The sequence below is a fragment of the Oncorhynchus masou genome, chromosome 30 (genome assembly GCF_036934945.1).
Source record: "Oncorhynchus masou masou isolate Uvic2021 chromosome 30, UVic_Omas_1.1, whole genome shotgun sequence".
NCBI lineage: Eukaryota > Metazoa > Chordata > Actinopteri > Salmoniformes > Salmonidae > Oncorhynchus > Oncorhynchus masou.
In genome coordinates this window covers 16,707,845-16,729,219 of record NC_088241.1, presented here as the reverse complement: position 1 = coordinate 16,729,219, position 21,375 = coordinate 16,707,845, and the positions used below count along the sequence as shown (strand labels likewise).

The 21,375-nt window shown below is 42.1% G+C and overlaps 1 protein-coding gene across 1 annotated transcript in view; it reads right to left on the bottom strand.

Moving 5' to 3' along the window:
• The window catches only part of LOC135522175 (atrial natriuretic peptide receptor 1-like), a 56,764-nt gene that overhangs the window by 5,381 nt on the left and 30,008 nt on the right, over window positions 1–21,375 (bottom strand). Inside the window, exons 6-16 of the mRNA XM_064948209.1 lie at window positions 12,014–12,108; window positions 9,417–9,552; window positions 9,129–9,213; window positions 8,862–8,982; window positions 8,695–8,769; window positions 8,462–8,539; window positions 8,227–8,331; window positions 7,936–8,007; window positions 7,522–7,681; window positions 7,203–7,358; window positions 1,313–1,481 (exon numbers count right to left, since the gene is read on the bottom strand). Of these exons, the coding sequence (XP_064804281.1) occupies window positions 1,313–1,481; window positions 7,203–7,358; window positions 7,522–7,681; window positions 7,936–8,007; window positions 8,227–8,331; window positions 8,462–8,539; window positions 8,695–8,769; window positions 8,862–8,982; window positions 9,129–9,213; window positions 9,417–9,552; window positions 12,014–12,108 (1,252 nt within the window). The remainder of the gene's footprint in view (window positions 1–1,312; window positions 1,482–7,202; window positions 7,359–7,521; window positions 7,682–7,935; window positions 8,008–8,226; window positions 8,332–8,461; window positions 8,540–8,694; window positions 8,770–8,861; window positions 8,983–9,128; window positions 9,214–9,416; window positions 9,553–12,013; window positions 12,109–21,375) is intronic.

Here is a 21,375-nt window from a genome sequence, read left to right as displayed (position 1 = left end):
ATGTTTTGGCCTAGTATGGTTCTCAATCAGAGGCAGGTGTCATTAGTTGTCTCTGTTTGAGAATCATACTTAGGTAGCCTGGGTTTCACTGTGTGTTGGTGGGTGATTGTTCCTGTCTTTGTGTTTGCACCAGATAGGGCTGTTTTAGGTTTTCACGTTTATTGTTTTGTTAGTCTGTTCATGTGTAGAGTCTTTATTAAAGTACCATGAATAACCACCACGCTGCGTTTTGGTCCACCTCTCCTTCAACTAAAGAAAACCGTTACAAGTTACCTCTGCTGCAGAGGATATGTTCATCAGAGTTAACTGCACCTCAGATATTGCTTCCCAAATAAATGCTTCAAAGTTCACCTAACAGACACATCACAACATCAACTGTTCAGAGGAGACTGCGTGAATCAGGCCTTCATGGTCGAATTGCTGCAAAGAAACCACTACCAAAGGACACCAATAATAAGAAGAGACTTGCTTGGGCCAAGAAACACGAGCAATGGACATTAGACCGGTGGAAATCTGTCCTTTGGTCTGATGAGTCCAAATTTGAGATTTTTGGTTCCAACCGCAGTTTCTTTGTGAGATGCAGAGTGTGGTTCCCACCGTGAAACATGGAGGAGGTGTGATGGTATGGGGGTGCTTTGCTGGCGACAGTGTAAGTGATTTATTTAGAATTCAAGGCACACTTAACCAGCATAGTTACCACAGCATTCTGCAGCGATATGCCATCCCATCTGGTTTGCGCCCTTGTGGAACTATCATTTGTTTTTCAACAGGACAATGACCCAACACCTCCAGGATGTGTAAGGGCTATTTGACCAAGAAGGAGAGTGATGGAGTGCTGCATCAGATGACCTGACCTCCACAATCACCTGACCTCAACCCAATTGAGATGGTTTGGGATGAGTTGGACCGCAGAGTGAAGGAAAAGCAGCCAACAAGTGCTCAGCATATGTGGGAACTCCTTCAAGACTGTTGGAAAAGCATTTTTCATGAAGCTAGTTGAGAGAATGCCAAAAGTGTGCAAAGCTGTCATCAAGGGAAAGGGTGCATACTTTGAAGAATATAAAATATATTCTGATTTGTTTAACACTTTCTTTACTACATGATTCCATATGTGTTATTTCATAGTTTTGATGTCTTCGCTATTCTTCGACAATGTAGAAAATAGTAAAAATAAAGAAAAACTCTTGAAGGAGTAGGTGTGTCCAAACTTTGGACTGGTACTGTAGTCATACTCTTTTTTTGGAGTGGAGACGCACAGACATTAATGGAATCATGTAACACACTCTCCCCACTTCCACCCCCCTACACCCACCTGTTCTGTTTGCGTAGCAGCAGTTTGATGTGGTTGAACTCGGGCCTCTCGGTGGGCTCCTCTGCCCAGCAGCGCTGCATGAGTTGGCCCAGCTCCTGGCTGTGGATCTGAGGGTTGACAGCAGGCCGCAGGCACGGCCACTCACCCAGAGCCACCCGGTCCATGATTTCTAGAGGAAGGGGGAGTGTACAAAACATTACGCTGTTTCCATGACATAGACTGACCAAGTGAATCCCTTATTGATGTCACTAGTTGAATCCACTTCAATCAGTGTAGAAGAAGAGGAGACAGGTAAAAAAAATATATTTTTAAGACTTGAAACAATTGAGACATGGATTGTGTATGTGTGCTATTAAGAGGGGGAATGGACAAGACAAAATATTTAAGTGCCTTTGAAAGGGGTATGGTAGTAGTTGCTAGGAGCACTGGTTTGTCAAGAACTCCAACACTGCTGGGTTTTTCACATTCAACAGTTTCCCATGTGTAGAAAGAATGGTACACCGCCCAAAAGACATCCAGCCAACTTGACACTAGAGGTCAACCGATTATGATTTTTCAATGCCGATACCGATTATTGGAGGACCCAAAAAGCCGATACCGATTAATCATACGATATTATCGAACTATATTTGTAATAATGACAATTACAACAATACTGAATGAACACTTATTTTAACTTAATATAATACATAAATAAAAATCTATTTAGTCTCAAATAAATAATGAAACATGTTCAATTTTATTTAAATAATGCAAAAACACAGTGTTGGAGAAGAAAGTAAAAGTGCAATATGTGCCATGTAAAAAAGCTAACGTTTAAGTTCCTTGCTCAGACCATGAGAACATATGAAAGCTGGTGGTTCCTTTTAACATGTCTTCAATATTCCCAGTTAAGTTTAAGGTTGTAGTTATTATAGGAATTATAGGACTATTTCTCTCTATACCATTTGTATTTCATATACATTTGACTATTGGATGTTCTTATAGGCACTATAGTCTAGTCTAATCTAGTCTAATCCAGTCTAATCTCAGGAGTTGATAGACTTGAAGTCATAAACAGCGCGGTGCTTCAAGCATTGCGAAGAGCTGCTGGCAAACGCAGGAAAGTGCTGTTTGAATGAATGCTTAAAAGCCTGCTGCTGCCTACCACCGCTCAGTCTGACTGCTCTATCAAATATCAAATCATTGACTTAATTATAATATAATAAACACACAGGAATACGAGCCTTGGGTCATTAATATGGTCAAATCTGGAAACTATAATTTCGAAAACAAAAAGTTTATTATTTCAGTGAAATACGGAACCGTTATTGAATTTCCCTAGTTAATATTGCCTGCTAACATGAATTTCTTTTAACTAAATATGCAGGTTTAAAAAAAATATAGATGTGTAATGATTTTAAGAAAGGCATTGATGTTTATGGTTATGTACATTGGTGCAACGACAGTGCTTTTTCTGCCAATGCGCTTTTAAATCACCACCCGTTTGGCGAAGTAGTCTATGATTCAATGATAAATGTACAGGCACCACATTGATTATTTGCAACTCAGGACAAGCTAGTTAAACTAGTAATATCATCAACCATGTGTAGTTAATTAGTGATTATATTAAAATTGATTGTTTTTTATAAGATACATTTAATGCTAGCTAGCAACTTACCTTTGCTCCTTGCTGCAATCGCGTAACAGGTGGTCAGCCTGCCACGCAGTCTCCTCGTGGAGTGCAATATAATCAGTGTCCAAAAATGCTGATTACCGATTGTTATGAAAACTTGAAATAAGCCCTTATTAATCGGTCAACCTCCACTTGACACAACTGTGGGAAGCATTTGAGTCAACATGGACCAGCATCCCTGTGGAATGTTTGACACCTTTTACAGTCCATGCCCCAACAAATTGAGGCAGTTCTGAGGTCAAAAGTGTTTGTGTGGGGGGGTGCAACTCAATATATTAGGAAGGTATTCTTAATGTTTTCTACACTCAGTGTATAAAGCATTCCTATAGATGGTGAATTTTAATATTTTCTATCTAGTGTCATTCCTTTGCTTTCATCTTCTCAGAGATTCCAGTCCAATTTCCTTTCCATTGTGTTCATATGCTTTCACAATATTTCCATTATCTCTCCCTCCCAATGTATTCTATCCTCTCGTTCACACTTTCATCATTTCTCACCCTATTCCCCTATTTCTGCCCTCATTCAGAAAAAAAATTAAGCACGCACGCACGCACACACACACACACACACACACACACACACACACACACACACACACACACACACACACACACACACACACACACACACACACACCCAACAGCAGTCCATGCAGCCTAACTGAGTTAAGACCATAAAGTGGTTTCAGTGGCATAAATGGCATGCTCTGGTTCTAAGTCAGTTCATTGTCTTTCTGTCACACAACAGCTGCTGTCTCCCACTACAAAGTGTTACACTCTGATGAGCAAATACAAACACTTGCTTCTCTCTCAGTACACCACTCTTGCAATCGACCACAATCACGTTCAATTTTCTATAACTTTGCACAATTTCATGCAATTATGGTTTTGGGAAAAAAAACTAATTCACTGAGCAGTGGTGGTTGGCAGACATGGGTGACAGAAAGGTTTTCTCCTCAACACGTTGTGACGGAGACTTGAATTGGAACACAACAACAGCTGTTATTGCTGATCTGTATAGCAAAAAATCCAATCTCTTTCTTTTTCAGTTTTCAAAAGAAGGAAGATAAGACAGATTGTTGTTCCCAAACTAACTACAATTTAATCTGAAATCTTGACCGATAATTTAAAAAAACGTTCTAAAGAGTCACACACCCCTGATCAAATGAAAAATAAATATCTTGGTTGCAGCTATGTACTTAAAAGTGTGTTGCTTTACTCTAAGCCAGAGACACAGAAAACAGTACAGTGGAAGGTAAACAAATATAATATGTTTCTGTGTTATTTAAAGCATGTGACTGTGTGTTTGCCCCTACAAGTGTTTGCGTGGGCTTAACTATCCTTAGTACAAAGCAGAGAGGTATATTAGCTCTCGTGCTCCACATCATTAGAGTAGGCTCTTCAGGGTAAGTGGGGTGCAAGAGGGGCTAAGTGAGAAAATAGAAAATCTTTTGGGAGTGTGTTCGACAAATTCCCTAGTTTAAGTTGCCAAATGGTTGCAATTGCAAAACTGTTCCATGTCTCCATTTTAAAGTTGTGGCATATTGGTCAGTAGCTCTGAAATGAACATTGGGTTGTGTCAATATTTGGGGGTCTACACTTCATTTGTTGAATTTGATGTCATGTTTTTTTGTGAGTAGAGTCAAGGAGGAACCTTGAAATATAAAGAATACAGTTCACATGGAGTAAAATGAATCGACATACTGTAGCTTTGTTGAGTCACTGGAGCTGTTATGTGTTTTTTGATAGGTTTGTGTTTCTACAGAGCTTTTCCTGAGTAAACAGACTTGCGGGTGCAATGTGCAGAATAACAGCATTTGTTTTGAGTTGCTCTAATTGCCTTATCGCTACTCGGCGATAATGCAGCCAGCAAAGACCACAGAGCCTTGAACGAGAAGGAGGCTTGTAAGGTTTGTTTGTTATGCTTTTGATGGAAGAAACATACAAACACTGTTTATCTTGGACACAATCTGGGGTATAATTTACTCAGCAGCAATGGTATTCTCTCTTTCTTTTATAATACATTTGTGTTTATGTGCAAATAAGCGTGCTTATGACCAAAAGTGTATGGGAGCACAAATGTGACTAGTTTCAGGAAACTAGGAGTATGTCGCATGTCACTACTTCACAGTAGAGGCATTTGAACATGATCATTTTAATTTTTTATCAAAATGTGTTTTTGGGCAGAAATGCCTTCTGGAACAATGAACTTTCATGTGCCTTAAAAACAAACTTGTTTGCCATCTGTAAATATGAATAAATTACGAGCCTAGTTGGTTTAACCACGGGAAAAGACAGGAACCTTCCCGCTAGCCATGATTGGCTGAGATAATGGATGGGCAGGACATGCCAAGAGTGTGGCGCCCTGATCTGTTACACCTGTCCTTGTGATTGTGTCCATCCCCTCTATGTGTAGCTTATTTTCCCCAGTGTATTTATCCCTGTGTTTCCTGTCTCTCTGTGCCAGTTCATCTTGTCTGTTTCAAGTCAACCAGCGTGTTTTTCCCATGCTCCTGCTTTTGCTATTCTCTCTTTTGCTAGTCCACCTGGTTTTGACCCTTGCCTGTTTTCTGGACTCTATACCCACCTGCCTGACCAGTCTGCCTGCCCTGATCTCGAGCCTGCCTGCCACCCTGTACCTTCTGGACTCTGATCTGGTTTTGACCCTTTGCCTGTCCATAACTATTCTCTTGCCTACCCTTTTTGGAACTAATAAATATCAAACACTCAAACCATCTGCCTCCCATGTCTGCATCTGGGTCTGGCCCTAAGCTCTTATAGAGAGATGAGTTCAGATTGGTCTGCCATGTAGCCTGCTTCTGTCTATAACATGAGCTGCTCAGTATGTGTAGGTAATCATTTCTACCACAGCTTTTTTGAAAGATATCATAAAGAACTGCAGAAGTATTGCGACTGCTCTCCATTGTCTGGAGGACGATCGTGTCATGCTGACTCTCTCTGACTCTGAAAATGAATCAGACAATGAGGAAATCCCTGATTTAGATAAAAACATTCTAATTGAACCAGACATCGTAGAGTCTTCAGAAACAGCGATCAACAATGTTGTTGTCACGGAAGAAGTTGAATGCCCAGTGGTGGCAGAGTATGATTGCTATGGAGATGGAGAAAATCCTAGCGTTTGATTGCAAATATGCAGCAGGAGTCGAAAAGAGAAGACAGAAAGCTGTTGTATAAAACACATGTCTCCGGATTACATTTCCAAACTAAGAGCAACCATGGCAATGTTGACAGAGAGGGAGAAGCGTTCATCCATGTATACGGGTAAGAAAGTCTAGCTCAATACATTTTCAGATATTATACATTTCAAATTTAGTCAGAATGTCATTTTCATTTTAAGTTAAAGCGTAGTGTTAGCTAGCTAGCTAACATTAGCTGGCTGACTCACTAGCTAACATTACGTGTATGATCTGTATAATATTATTATTTGTATCTCCAAAATCTATTTGCATTGCTAGTTATAACCTAATGTTAGCTAGCTAGTTAACATTGACCCTAGTTGGTTAGCTTTAGCTACCTGGAGATTCATGCATGGTGGCGAGCTATGACAATCAGTTTGTATTGCTAGTAGTATTGGTTGGGATTATTGCCGCGTTCAAAAACTTGGGACTCGGAAATCTCAGACTTCCGAGTTCAGTGTGTTCAAGACAACTGGGGACTCGGAAAAAAACAAGCTCCGACTCGGAAAAATCGTTTTGAACTGTCATCCAACTCAGAATTCCAACTCAGGAACTGGGGCCTCTTTCTAGAGCCCTGACTTTTCGACCTGAAGCTCTCACTAACGTCATGATTTCACCTCGTATTTTTCCAAGTTCTCAGTTGTCTGGGAATTTACTCACTCTGTTTAGCAAATGGACTCACATGTGAATCCTTAAAGAGATGGGTGGGGCTAAGGCTTAAGAGGTTGTGAACGATCCTGAATGGGTTTAGACAAAGAAGAGCTCTCTAGTAGGTGTACCAAAACATTCAAGAGCCATTTTCTCAAAAGTGGGGTTACAAGTTTATCAACTTTCAAAGCAGAATTACTTTCCCATTGTTCCTCAACTGTAGTGTATTATCTATAACTTTCGCGCTCTGAATCTCTACTTTTATCTAATGTGAAAAACACAATTTCAAATTTTGCTACATAGGATCAAATCGGTCCCAAATGTCTGTCATGTAGAAAGAGAGAGTGCGTGTGTGTGTACGTGTGTGTTACCTTTGGGGCTGAGCGGCTCTCCCTCCAGATAGAAGGCTCCATGGCGTAGCGCCACCTCTTGGAGAATGATGCCAAAGCTGTAGACGTCTCCCTTCTGTGTGCCACATGGAGGGGGTCTCTCCAACCTCAGCAGCTCTGGGGCCATCCACAGCTTCCCTACACACATAGATTGATAAATTGACTAAAAGCTTAATCAATTTGCCTACAGACACTGATCTAAGGTCAGTTTTGTATTTCACCCTCTTAAGGATTTGATCAGGTTAAGCTGATCCTAGATCTGTGTCTAAAGGGCAATTTCCTGCAGAGCCAGGTGACTAACGGGCATAGTAAGAATGGGCGTCATCTGTGTTGCTCTCGGTACGAAAGCTGGACAGGCCGTAGTCGGTGATCTTCAGCACAAAACGATTATCCACCACGCAGTTGGAAGACTTCAGGTTGCCGTGGGAGACAATGACACTGTTGTGGAGGAAAGCCATGCCCTGGTAAGGAGAAGGGGAGGGAGGTAGGGATAGAGGGTAAAATGTAGAAATAGAAGAGAGAGGGATAGTCAAAAGGAGAGATTAGATATATATTAGTTATTTATATTCAGCTTTAGTCTAAAAATGTTTTGCAAAGCATATGCACAGTGTAAAGTCAGTCATCGTTCACTTGAATGATGCACATGTGTTTTCTGAAGTCAACTGAAGTTGACACATGGAAAGATAAGCAGGAGAGTGTGTAGAGCAGTGGTTACCTTGACAATGTCATTGATTAAAGAGTATCTGAACATCCAATCCAGTGTGATGCTCTCGTTTTCCATGATGTCCTGAAGGAGGAAACACACACCCATGCGTACACACACACACACACACACACACACACACACACACACACACACACACACACACACACACACACACACACACACACACACACACACACACACACACACACACACACCATTTAGACAAGGAAAATGCTTCCTAAAGATTTGTAATGGGTCAGTGGACTATCTTATAGTGGAGATGTGGTGAGGGGTGGCTACCTGTAGGCTACCCCGAGGACAGTACTCTGTGATGATGCAGATGTTGGGGGGGTCGATGCAGGCTCCGATGAAGCGGGTCAGGTGCTCATTCTGAATATCACGCATCTGGGGAGGGAAGGAAAGGAAGGAAAGGTAAGGAGGACACCATGTGACATTTAGGGACAGCGCTATTCTCTGATGCACATATGCATTCTGGAGTATACACACGTCACACTACAACCTCATGAGGACTTACATGTTTCAGTTCAAACAGCACGTTTCTGGTGAGCTCAATGCGTTTTCTGTTGATGTATTTGATGGCCACAATATTTGCCTGAAAGACAGAGAAAACATTATGCATTCAATCCAGTTGACATTAAAAGGTTACTTTCTTTCATGCACGCACACACACACACACACACACACACACACACACACACACACACACACACACACACACACACACACACACACACACACACAACTTACCTTGTAATAGCCTGTCTTGGCAAACACCTGAAAGTTTCCATCTCCTGTTAATAGGGAGCCGTAGTTGGAGCCCCTCTGTAAATAAAGCGAAAGGTGGGATGGGGTCAGTTTTGTGCAAGACTGTGTGTATTGTGAAATGTGTGTGTTGTTAATGAGTGTGGACTCACCAGGGACAGAGTGAGCTTGCTGCCTGCGCTTCGCAGCACTTTCTCCATGTTGCTCATCTGAATATCCTCCCAGGAGACTCTCCACAGCTGAGCCACCAGCTCATTTTCAAGCTTCAGCTTCCTGTGTGTGCGAAAGAGAGAGAGAGTGATGATAGATTGCTCTTTTAGATATGTGAACAATGCTATAAACGTAATGACATAAAACTCTTCCTGTAGATTCTAGGCCTTGTGCATACTTGCTGATTGAACTGGCCTGTCTACACTCACCTGTATATGAAGACAGTAATGGTGAGGATGATGATAATGATGAAGAACACCACAATTGTTACCATCTGGTGGATTGTGATGGTTCCTGGAAAAGGAGACAGGGGAAACATTTTTATGGTCCGCTGGTGTCCTTCAATACAGCCACTGCATGACAGTGTAAAGTCAGTCATCGTAAACTGTTTTGACTGGTTATGACTACTATAACTTCTGCTACGTCATGCAAACTAAGACATTTTATGGGGGGCAGTGTATATAAAAGCGAGTGAGAGACAGACGGAGTCCACTGACGTGCAAGGCATGCTGGGTTGTCGTTCTTGAAGCCACAGACGGGCACATCTAAAGGAGCAGCGCCCCCTGGCCACTGGATGTCCATCCCAGGCAAGGCCCTCAGCTTCTTCTGAGAGCCGTTGTACACCAACACAATCTGGCAAGGAACACAGTATAACTTACAATTACATGTCTAATGTTATAGACAAATAACATACCACATTGATTGATTGAATGTATTAGATCATTTAAAGCAGTCGCCTGTTCCAGCCGGAGACAACATTACATAATTAAACATTTTAGAGGATAAAAACAGAATAAAGAAGGCTTATTTCCATTGTGGTCCTCTAAGACAGTGAGATGGCAGGCTGGCAAGATTGACACATTATTCTCAATGCAATGCATTAGCATAGGGTGATAATGGGAGACGACATTCAATGAGCCACCAATCAGACCAAAGACTTGACACTCACCCCCTCACATCGGGTGAAAAGCATCCACTCTCTCTCCTTTATCACACACACACACACACACACACACACACACACACACACACACACACACACACACACACACACACACACACACACACACACACACACACACACACACACACACACACACACTTGAAGTCGGAAGTTTACATACACCTTAGCCAAATACATTTAATCTCAGTTTTTCACAATTCCGGACATTTAATCCTAGTATAAGTTCCATGTCTAATGTCAGTTAGCATCTTCACTTTATTTTAAGAATGTGAAATGTCAGAATAATAGTTGAGAGCATGATTTATTTTAGCTTTAATTTCTTTCATCACAATCCCAGTGGGTCAGAAGTTTACATACACTCAATTAGTATTTGGGAGTATTGCCTTTAAATTGTTTAACTTGGGCCAAACATTTCAGGTAGCCTTCCACAAGCATCCCACAATAAGTTGGGTGAATTTTGACCCATTCTCCCTGACAGAGCTAGTGTAACTGAGTCAGGTTTGTAGGCCTCCTTGCTCGCACACACCTTTTCAGTTCTACCCACACATTTTCTATAGGAGGTCAGGGCGTTGTGATGGCCACTCCAATACCATGACTTTGTTGCCATTTTGCCACTACTTTGGAAGTATGATTGGGGTCATTGTTCATTTGGAAGACCCATTTGCGACCAAGCTTTAACTTCCTGACTTATGTAATGAGATGTTGCTTCAATATATCCACATAATTTCCCCACAACATGATGCTGCCACCCCCGTGCTTCACGGTTGGGATGGTGTTCTTCGGCTTGCAAGCCTCCCCATTTCCTCCAAACTTAACGATGGTCATTATGGCCAAACAGTTCTATTTTTGTTTCATCAGACCAGAGGACATTTCTCCAAATAGTACAACCTTGTCCCCATGTGCAGTTGCAAACCGTAGTCTGGCTTTATGGTGGTTTTGGAGCAGTGACTTGTTCCTTGCTGAGTGGCCTTTCAGGTTATGTCGATATAGGATTTGTTTTACTGTGTATATAGATACTTTTGTACCTGTTTCCTCCAGCCTCTTCACAAGGTCCTTTGCTGTTGTCTGGGATTGATTTGCACTTTTCGCACCAAAATACGTTCATCTCTAGGAGACAGAACGCATCTCCTTCCTGAGCGGTTTGACGGCTGCGTAGTCCCATGGTGTTTATACTTGCGTACTATTGTTTGTACAGATGAACGTGGTACCTTCAGGCATTTGGAAATTGCTCCCAATAATTAATCAGACTTGTGGAGGTCTACAAATATTTTTCTGAGGTCTTGGTTGATTTATTTTGATTTTCCCATGATGTCAAGCAAAGAGGCACTGAGTTTGAAGGTAGGCCTTGAAATACATCCACAGGTACACCTCCAATTGACTATCAGAAGCTTCTAAAGCCATGACATAATTTTCTGGAATTTTCCAAGCTGTTTAAAGGCACAGTTAACTTAGTGCATGTAAACTTCTGACTCACTGGAATTGTGATACAGTGCATTATAAGTGAAATAATCTGTCTGTAATCAATTGTTGGAAAAATTACTTGTGTCATGCACAAAGTTGATGTCCTAACCGACTTGCCAAAACTAGTTTGTTAACAAGAAATTTGTGGAGTGGTTGGAAAACGAGTTTTAATTACTCCAACCTAAGTGTATGTAAACTTCCGACTTCAACTGTACATATACATACAGTACTCTAGATCTCGCTGGATCAGCTGGTCATTAACCTCAGTGGCTTGCCACCAATGAATATTTACCATTCTGTCATTACATAAGACAAACACATTGGCACTAGGTGGATGAAATTACATATTAAATTATCATATGTAAACTGAAATAGGGTTTGTTAATACTGTATGCTATAGCTATATATAGCTGTTTCCCCATTTACCCTCACCCTGAGCAGATGGTATATTGTAGTGTTAATGGAGACATGGAGGTCTTTCTATGAACTGTAGAGCTCTTTTCTTCCAGATGTTAATGCCTCTGGAGTACATCTCATTTTAATCTCCCATCTCCAAAACACACAGAGACTGTGTACACAGACAGGCAGCTTTATGAGCACTGGCAGAATGAAAGAGATGAGAAGCCTTAGTGTACGAGGGAGAGAGAGAGATGTGTGTGTGTTCAGTACCTGGAAAACACTGGTGTTGGTGTCATTCATGTCCCAGAGAGCGAAGTCTGTCTCTCTGTCCCCATTCTCATCTATCTGCACCAGGCCTGTTACACCTGTTGAGGACCAGAAGGAGAGAGGAGCCAAAGGGAGGTAGAGGAGTCAGACAATATTTAAAGGTACCAAATTAATGTTAGCTTACACTAATATCCAGTTCAGGGATGAAAATAATCTTCAAAGCACTCAGCGGGTAACAGTAATTACTACAAATTATTACTGTCGTTACGAAACGAGAGCAGATCTACATTTGAGGTTGTCCCTATTAGCCAACACCGGAAATAAATCTCAACCATTGTGCAAGTTAGAACACCCATAACAAAAATCTCAAACATAAAAAATAAACAGCCATAACGATCAAAACAACCATTGGTCATGACAACAATTTCACTTCAAATGATGGTGTTGGAGATACACAGATGCAAACACAACATAAGTTGATACACCCTAGGTCCACCCAAAAGTATTCATCCATAATCACAGTAATATCGCTGGGCTATCTTGCTAATACATCTACTAGATGGCCATCTTGTATAACATTACTTTCATTTCCGGCAAAGACAACAGCCCAGGGTTGGTTTAGAGGTGCAGATAATAGCCTGAGAGCCATTTCATATTGAGTGTGAATGGAAAGAGGTGTCTATAGGGAGAAATTACATGACAGGCGATGCCATTACCGGCATGGAAATGTCCAATCCAAATGGGGTTATCCTAGTAATAAAGAAATATACAGGCGTCATCCCTCTAATCAGAGGAGAGAGGGCCTGAGAGATGTGCTATGATATGGGACGGATTATCGGCTAGAGGGACATGCAGAAGATAGGGTAGCATGCACGCGTGCACAAACGTACATACTCAAGAACACACACTTTCCCACAGACGTTATTGCCCTACTCACACACACACAGGTGGGCAGTGGTTAGAGAATGATTAACCTTGTGGTTGGTCTGGGAAAATGACATTTGGCCAGCGTCTGCATGGGGGGCTGCATGGTGTTTGGTTGTCTGGGACAGGTTAAGGTGTGGAAGTAAGGGGAGTGGAGTCATGATTTAGTACCTCTTTAATAGAACATTATACACTTAACATTGACCAATGAGTCATGTCGGTGATGTCAGCACGACTTCCAGGAATTGGGAGTAGCACTTCTTTGGGGTATTGTCCCTGGCTGGTCTGTCTGTGTTAAGGCAAACTAGGTATGGGAAGTATATAAAATAATGGAGACATATTTACAGTAAAAATGTAGCCTTTAAATCAAATCAAATCAAATTGTATTGTATTTATCACATGCGCCGAATACAACAGGTGTAGTAGACCTTACAGTGAAATGTTTACTTACAAGCCCTTAACCAACGATGCAGTTTTAAGTAAATACCTCAAAAATAAAAAATAAGACAAAAGAGATAAGAAAAAATAATAATTAAAGAGCAGCAGTGAATAACAATAGCGGGGCTATATACAGGGGGTACCGGTACAGAGTCAATGTGTCAATGTGCCGTGGCACCGGTGTCGAGGTAATTGAGATAATTATGTACATGCAAGTAGTGTTGTTAAAGTGGCTATGCATAGATAATAACAGAGAGTAGTAGCAGAGTGGAGGGGTGCAAATAGTCTGGGTAGCAATTTGATTAGCTGTTCAGGAGTCTTATGGTTGTTTAGAAGCCTCTTAAACCTAGACTTGGCACCCCGGTAGGGCTTGCCATGCGGTAGCAGAGAGAACAGTCTATGACTAGGGTGGCTGGAGTCTTAGACGATTTTTAGGGCCTTCCTCTGATACCGCCTGGCATAGAGGTCCTGGATGGCAGGAAGCTTGGCCCTGGTGATGTACTAGGCCGTACGCACTACCCTCTGTTGTGCCTTGCAGTCGGAGGCAGAGTAGTTGCCATACCAGGCAGTGATGCAACCCGTCAGGATGCTCTCGATGGTGCAGCTGTAAAATCTTTTGAGGATCTGAGGACCTATGCCAAATAGGGGGAATAGGTCTGAGGGGGAATAGGTTTGGTTGCGCCCTCTTCACGACTGTCTTAGTGCGCTTGGACCATGTTAGTTTGTTGTTGATGTGGACGCCAAGGAACTTGAAGCTCTCAAACGGCTCCACTACAGTGTGCCCGGTCCTCTTTTTCCTGTGGTCCACAATCATCTCCTTTGTCTTGATCATGTTGAGGGAGTAGTTGTTGTCCTTGCACCACATGTTCAGGTTTCTGACCTCCTCCCTAAAGGCTATCTCATCATTGTCAGTGATCAGGCCTACCACTGTTATGTCATCAGCACACGTAATGATGGTGTTGGAGTTGTGCCTGACCATGCAGCCGTGAGTGAACAGGGAGTATAGGAGGGGGCTGAGCATGCACCCCTGAGGGGCCCCCGTGTTGAGGATCAGCGTGGCGGATGTGTTGTTACCTACCCTTACCACCTGGGGCGGCCCGTCAGGAAGTCTAGGATCCAGTTGCAGAGGGAGCTGTTTAGTCCCAGGTTCCTTTAACCATCCCTCTGTCCGTCCATGTATCCATCCATCCCTCCACCCATCCATTTTTCTTAGCCTCACATATCTCTTACTGCTGTCTTACTCTTTATTAATAACTCTTTAATAATTCTTATACCTTGAATGGAAATGGTGGGGGTACGGCTGAATTTAGTGGGCTGCAGTGATAGAGGCTCAGTCCACCAGAGCTGTATTAGTCTGGTAGTGCAGACAGACTTTAATTGTGCTGCAAAGAACAGAGCTGGAGGGGGTGGCATTTGCACAATGTGCTAGCAATCAGGGCAGGCGTTCAGAGCGTGTGGAGAAAGGTGGCACATTGTGAGCTACGGTACAGCGCAGTAGCTTGACAGCTAGTGTGTTAGTTTGATAAATTATAACTACCTGTATGCTTTCTTAAAAAGTTCAAATGGACGTAAAGTCATGAGTGATGCGTATTGGAAGTACAGTATATCAGATGAAGGCTGTGTTGCCAAAACATGCGGTTTTCAATAATGAAGAAGCAAGCTCTATACATCTTCCACTGTCCTCCTAGAGTGTCTGAATCTCTCTCACCCATCCAGGCCCATTAGTTAATGGAACAGAAGCCAGAGAGAAAAGCAGCTGTAACCTGATCCTTCCATCTAGACATCCTCCCTCTCTCTAAGGTCTATACTGGCTGCCTACCTTTATGTACTGTATATATCTTGGTACATTATGTAAATTCATATATCATCAACAACAGTAAAACATCCTGTTTGTCTCATCTTATTCCCCTCACTGTTCAAATCCTTGTAATTACCTAAACTAAAACGGGATTCAGTTTCCCCTCTGCGCCTTTCCAATATATTTGATTTGCACAGCAGTGTGTCCCTGATGGAAGAAGTTAACATCTGATTGAAAAAACATTGCATGACCCGTTCCGTACTGACGGCTAACCTGGAGGAGATGTCAACAGGCACATGCTCCTGGGCTGCCTATTCCTAAATCAGGTGTCAACTCCCTCCATCCAAGACTGCACAATGCACATTGTTTTAGTCTGGTCCTCTTTTTGTTGGGGTATAACAAGAAGATCTCGCAGTCAAACAAAAGATTCCAGAAGCATATTGACAAGGTAGAAAAAAAGGTCAAGTGTCCGAAAGAAAATGTCCATGAAAAAGCCAGAGGTGAGTCCATATTAGTGGCATGTTGTGGTTTTTAGGCTTCTAGTTGATAAATGCACAAGGCAACTGTCAAAGCATTTGAAAAGGGCACACAAAGGGAGGACTAGCAACACAATGCAGGTTGTCGCAGTGCGTCCCTAAACATGAATGAAACCTACAATCAAACACTTCTCTAATTCAGGGCATAACTGGAAAGTACTTTGACTTTAAATCTGGAGAAAGCAAAGAGCACTCTTATGAATAACAACAACCATTAACAAAGTGCACAGTGGAAGTGTCACTGCACCATTTGATTTTCCACCAAGTCACAGTGTAGTTTATGGATATATATGGTGCCAACCAGGTGATTACAATCCCTAGCTGCTGTGAAGCAATGAGAGCAGCTGCTGATCGAGCTCCATTAGAGCCACATAAACAGCCTTTGTTCTTATCTAGAGTGAACACATGGGAATAGGTGATATATTGTGTATTTATTATCACTGTGCTAAACGTGGGAGCACTCCTGTCACATACAGTATATGCAAATATTGACCTTATTGTACACTCACTGTAGTGTGTTATGATATTGCAGCTCGACATCAGCTAGACCAGGAGGTTAACTTGCAGGCTGTTTTTTGTTCACTCTACTTAGTTGTCTGATGTCTGAAAACACAAGCTTGGAATTTTGGCCTTGCATTGGAGAAGAATGTGATTACTTTTGTCAAAAAATTCATCAGTTAATTATAATTATTTTTTGGAATGGTTTTAATGCCTCCCCAGAAGCACCTCTCCTTGAAATAATTGCATTTACTGTGAGAAATAACTATGGCATTATTCTACCCAGGCAGATGTGAAAAAGTTTGCCAGTCTGCAAACCACCTGCAGCTTATGTCCCTGGATCAAAGTGTGTTCTACATACATACAGTTGAAGTCGGAAGTTTGCTTCGAAAATTCCAGAAAAGGATGTCATGGCTTTAAAAGCTTCTGATAGGCTGACTGACATCATTTCAGTCAATTGGAGGTGTACCTGTGGATGTATTTCAAGGCCTACCTTCAAACGCAGTGCCTCTTCGCTTGACATCATGGGAAAATCAAAAGAAATTAGCCAAGACCTCCGAAAAAAATTGTAGACCTCCACAAGTCTGGTTCATCCTTGGGGGCAATTTCCAAATGCCTGAAGGTACCACGTTCATCTGTAGAAACAATAGGTCGCAAGTATAAACACCATGGGACCAAGCAGCCGTCATACCGCTCAGGAAGGAGACGCGTTCTGTCTCCTAGAGATGAACGTACTTTGGTGCGAAAAGTGCAAATCAATCCCAGAACAACAGCAAAGGACCTTGTGAAGAGGCTGAAGGAAACAGGTACAAAAGTATCTATATCCACAGTAAAACAAGTCCTATATCGACATAACCTGAAAGGCCACTCAGCAAGGAAGAAGCCACTGCTCCAAAACCGCAATAAAAAAGCCAGACTATGGTTTGCAACTGCATATGGAGACAAAGATTGTACTTTGGTCCTCTGGTCTGGTCTGATTAAACAAAAATAGAACTGTTTGGCCATAATGACCATCTTTATGTTTGGAGGAAAAAGGGGGAGGCTTGCAAGCTGAAGAACACCATCCCAACCGTGAAGCACGGGGGTGACAGCATCATGTTGTGGGGGTGCTTTGCTGCAAGAGGGTCTGGTGCACTTCACAAAATAGATGGCATCATGAGGTAGGAAAATTATGTGGATATATTGAAGCAACATCTCAAGACATTAGTCAGAAAGTTAAAGCTTGGTAGCAAATGGGTCTTCCAAATGGACAATGACCACAAGCATACTTCCAAAGTTGTGGAAAAATGGCTTAAGGACAACTAAGTCAAGGCATTGGAGTGGCCATCACAAAGCTCTGACCTCAATCCTATAGAAAATTTGTGGGCAGAACTGAAAAAGCATGTGCGAGCAAGGAGGAGCAAACCTGACTCAGTTACACCAGCTCTGTCAGGAGGAATTTGCCAAAATTCACCCAACTTATTGTGGGAAACCCGAAACGTTTGACCCAAGTTAAAAAATTTAAAGGCAATGCTACCAAATACTAATTGAGTGTATGTAAACTTCTGACCCACTGGGAATGTGATGAAAGAAATAAAAGCTGAAATAAATCATTCTCTCTACTATTATTCTGACATTTCACATTCTTAAAATGAAGTGGTGATTCTAACTGACCTAAGACAGGACATTTTTACTAGGATTAAATGTCAGGAATTGTGAAAAACTGAGTTTAAATGTATTTGGCTAAGGTGTATGTAAACTTCCGACTTCAACTGTAACAGCCCCTGCCTAACTAACTAAGGATGGCACACACCTGTTGCCATGTCCAAAAATGTACAGCAATCTATGCGTTTACTTTGATTACCTTGAACCTTATCACTTCAGTCAACAACAGTCAATAAATAAACAACAGTTGTTTCATGAAATATATAGGTAACTAAGGATGGGAAAATGTACTACCCCAGGACTTACTTATGAATAATGTATAGTATTCATTATTCATCTGGACTCATCATGGGATTTTTTCTTAGCCTCCAATGGAGAGATAGTGAGTATGGGAGGGAGAGAGAGAAAGAGAGAAAGAGAAAGAAATAGAGAGCAAGACCTCTAGTTATGAATGACATGAAAGGGTCTCTATCGCTAAATGCTATTAGACTAAGATCTGTAGGGTCTCTGTCAATCCTTTTTACAGGCACCCCATTGCCCACTAATAGCATTGACAAGATTCTCCAGTTACCAAATACTTCTGGAACAATGGTGGCCTACCATGTACCATGTAGCTGTAGAGTTTCAGTACACATGATGAACCAAAGGACACAAGCACAACAGTGCTTCATCCTTTCTCTCTGTTCCTATCCCCCTCTGCCCACGTGTCTGCCTGTCTCCTTTCTACAGTGCACTCCACACTCCAGCCCTGCGCTCCACTGTGGCTCGGATGACAAGGCTTCAGATTCACACAGCTCATTATCAGCTCGACCCAGGCCAGACCTACCTACCGTTGGAAATACCAGCTGCCTAAGTGACCAGGGCCACTGCACAGAAGACAGAGGCAGAGAAAAAGGACAATGAATGATGGATGGTGGGGAGAGAAAGGGAAAAGAGAAGGAGGTGGAGACAGATGGACAGAGAGAGATAGAGGGATGAGCGGAGGGTGGAGGCTGGCGTCAGAGGGAGATGGCTCCTACTGACACGGCCACAGGAGCTCTGGTTTCGCCTGATTAGATTACTCTCCTATTTTGGGGATTTCCTCTTTTTTTCCAGGGGGACTATTTGTAACATGACAGCCAAAAGAGAAATGAGATCTTTCCATGGCAAAGGACAGAAGAGTTTAGAGGAGACAGAGAGGTCATGTAGGAGGAGAAGAGGGTAAAATAAGAGTTCAGGAGGATAAGACACGCTGAGACAGGAAAAATATGACAGAGCAGTGAAGTGAGGAGGAACACCTTGATGAGACAGAGAAAATATGGACAGATTGGTGAAGTGAGGAGGAAGGAAAAAGAGGAAGGCAGATACCGTGGGATGGAATTAGAGAACTGTTCACAGAGGAGAGGATTGAGAGCAGAGGAGAGGAGTGCTAGACCAGGAAATAATGAGATGAGAGAAGAAGGTGTGAAGGAAGTAAGGACAATGACTGATAGAAAAGACAGGGAGACTGGCATTAACTAGCTGGTGTACACAGCAGGACATCCACCTCTGACATTGAAATATTATTTTCACACACTTTCACAAGTTTACAACGTACAATTACTCATGAGTCATATACTGTAGTTTAAATGCTGAGGTCAAGTTTCAGATGAAGGTTTTGTATTTCATTAGACCAACTTAAAGCTGTCTTCACTTTCTAACAAAATATAACACCGAATATAACTAAAAAGCACTGAATCGGAAGCATAACAATGAACTAAAGCTACCACACAGCTTACGTTTCAGTATGCAACTGTGTGAGCAAAAATAATAAAAGAAGCATTGTCCTCGCATGCAACCAAACAAACCCTTCAGCCTTTCAATGCCTATGTTCGGATGGGCTAACAGAATCGGTGTGAGGAGACTCCATCTGTTCTTGGCTGCTGCCCGCTCTGCCCTCCCACTGTCTGTCTGAAGTGTTCATCTCTGTTGTTTGTGTGCTCTGGTCCAACTCATAGTGATTGAGGAGAGAAGGATGGACGTTTGTAAAGAGAGGTCAGCCAAGGAGATTAAAGGAAAAAGAGGGAGCAGGCAGGCAGTAATGGAGGACAGATGGAGGGAATAAAAGGGAAATGGGAAAGCAGGGTGAACGAGGGAAGGATAGAGGAGTGCAGAGCAAACAACCTGGCTACTTACCTGATGAGATGTCCCTGATGACTTATGTCACCTCTAAAGTATGTGTACCGTTCCAATGATTCAACGTATTTGTTCTTGCTGTTACCTTTGACTTGGTGTCAAGCGCCTTTCACTGTCTCCTGTGACCTCACACATAATCTGACTCTCTGACTCTCTGACCCCTGGACTCTGTGACCAATCAAACAAACATCAGATCAACAGCCCAACCCTTCAAATTCCCTTCAAGTCCCAATAAACAGAGGTTACTATGACTTGGCATCTGTCTTCAGGGCCCTCACAAAGGACTGGGACTGGGACAGAAGGGGTGATGAAATCCTGCTACAAGCTTTGAGACCACCGTCATTAATAATGTCAAACACTAGTGCAAACCCACAAGTCTGGGTAAACACACGTAACCTTATGGTTTAGTCAGTGAAGTGTGTGTGTTTGGGGGGAGGGGGGGTACTGGCACACGAAACGCAATGGAGGCCTTCATCAGGAAGTAAAAGGGTGATTCAATGATTTAATTTAGAAATGTTCAGCAAGGGGACTACCTCCTCCAGAATGCATAACACAGGGGAAAAGGTCAAAAATAATTTGATGATGTGTGGTCATAAAGATGTTCTTTTATGATTAATTTGCTTTTAAAAGACAATGATGTCACCAGATTGACTCAGATACTGACATTCCATTAAGAGATACCAAGGACTCAGTGATCAATTCCTTTTTTTTTTTTACTGAACTGGACACAATTAAATTAATTTGAATGGATTTGAGGGACACATTCATTTGCAGTGTCCGGGAATGTGTTTGCTCGAAGTCGAACGTGAAGATGAATTTTCTTCCGCTACAGACCTTGGCTTGACTACAAACCAGCTGCCAGTGGAGATGAAGAAGGCTGTTCAATAACAATGTTGGCATTTTTTGTTTCTTTTTGACGCTCTTTCTTTCTTTTCCAAGATCTTGCAGAGACGTGGAGAGGAAACATCTGCTTCTCTTCAAAAGGCCAAATGACACAACCATGGCCTGCTAATTGATCCTTTCCATTTAATATTTTCCCTGCTTTGAGGAGATTTCTGTTTTTGGCAAAACTTCCCCACAAAGGACATGTCCACAGTTATAAAGTCTATTCCCACCTTATAACATCTAACATAAATGGTAACTACAGTGTAAACCAGTGGAGGTTCCTCAGAGGAGGAATGGGAGGACCATACTCCTCAGTGAATTTCATAAAAATAAAAATAGTGAAACATTAAAAAAGCTATCCTTTTTAGACAAAATATATTCGCATGTCACCAAATAATTGATAAAAATACACTGTTTTGCAATGAAGGTCTACAGTAGCCTCAACATCACTCTGTAGGGTAACAATGTCATTGGTGTAGAGAGGAGTA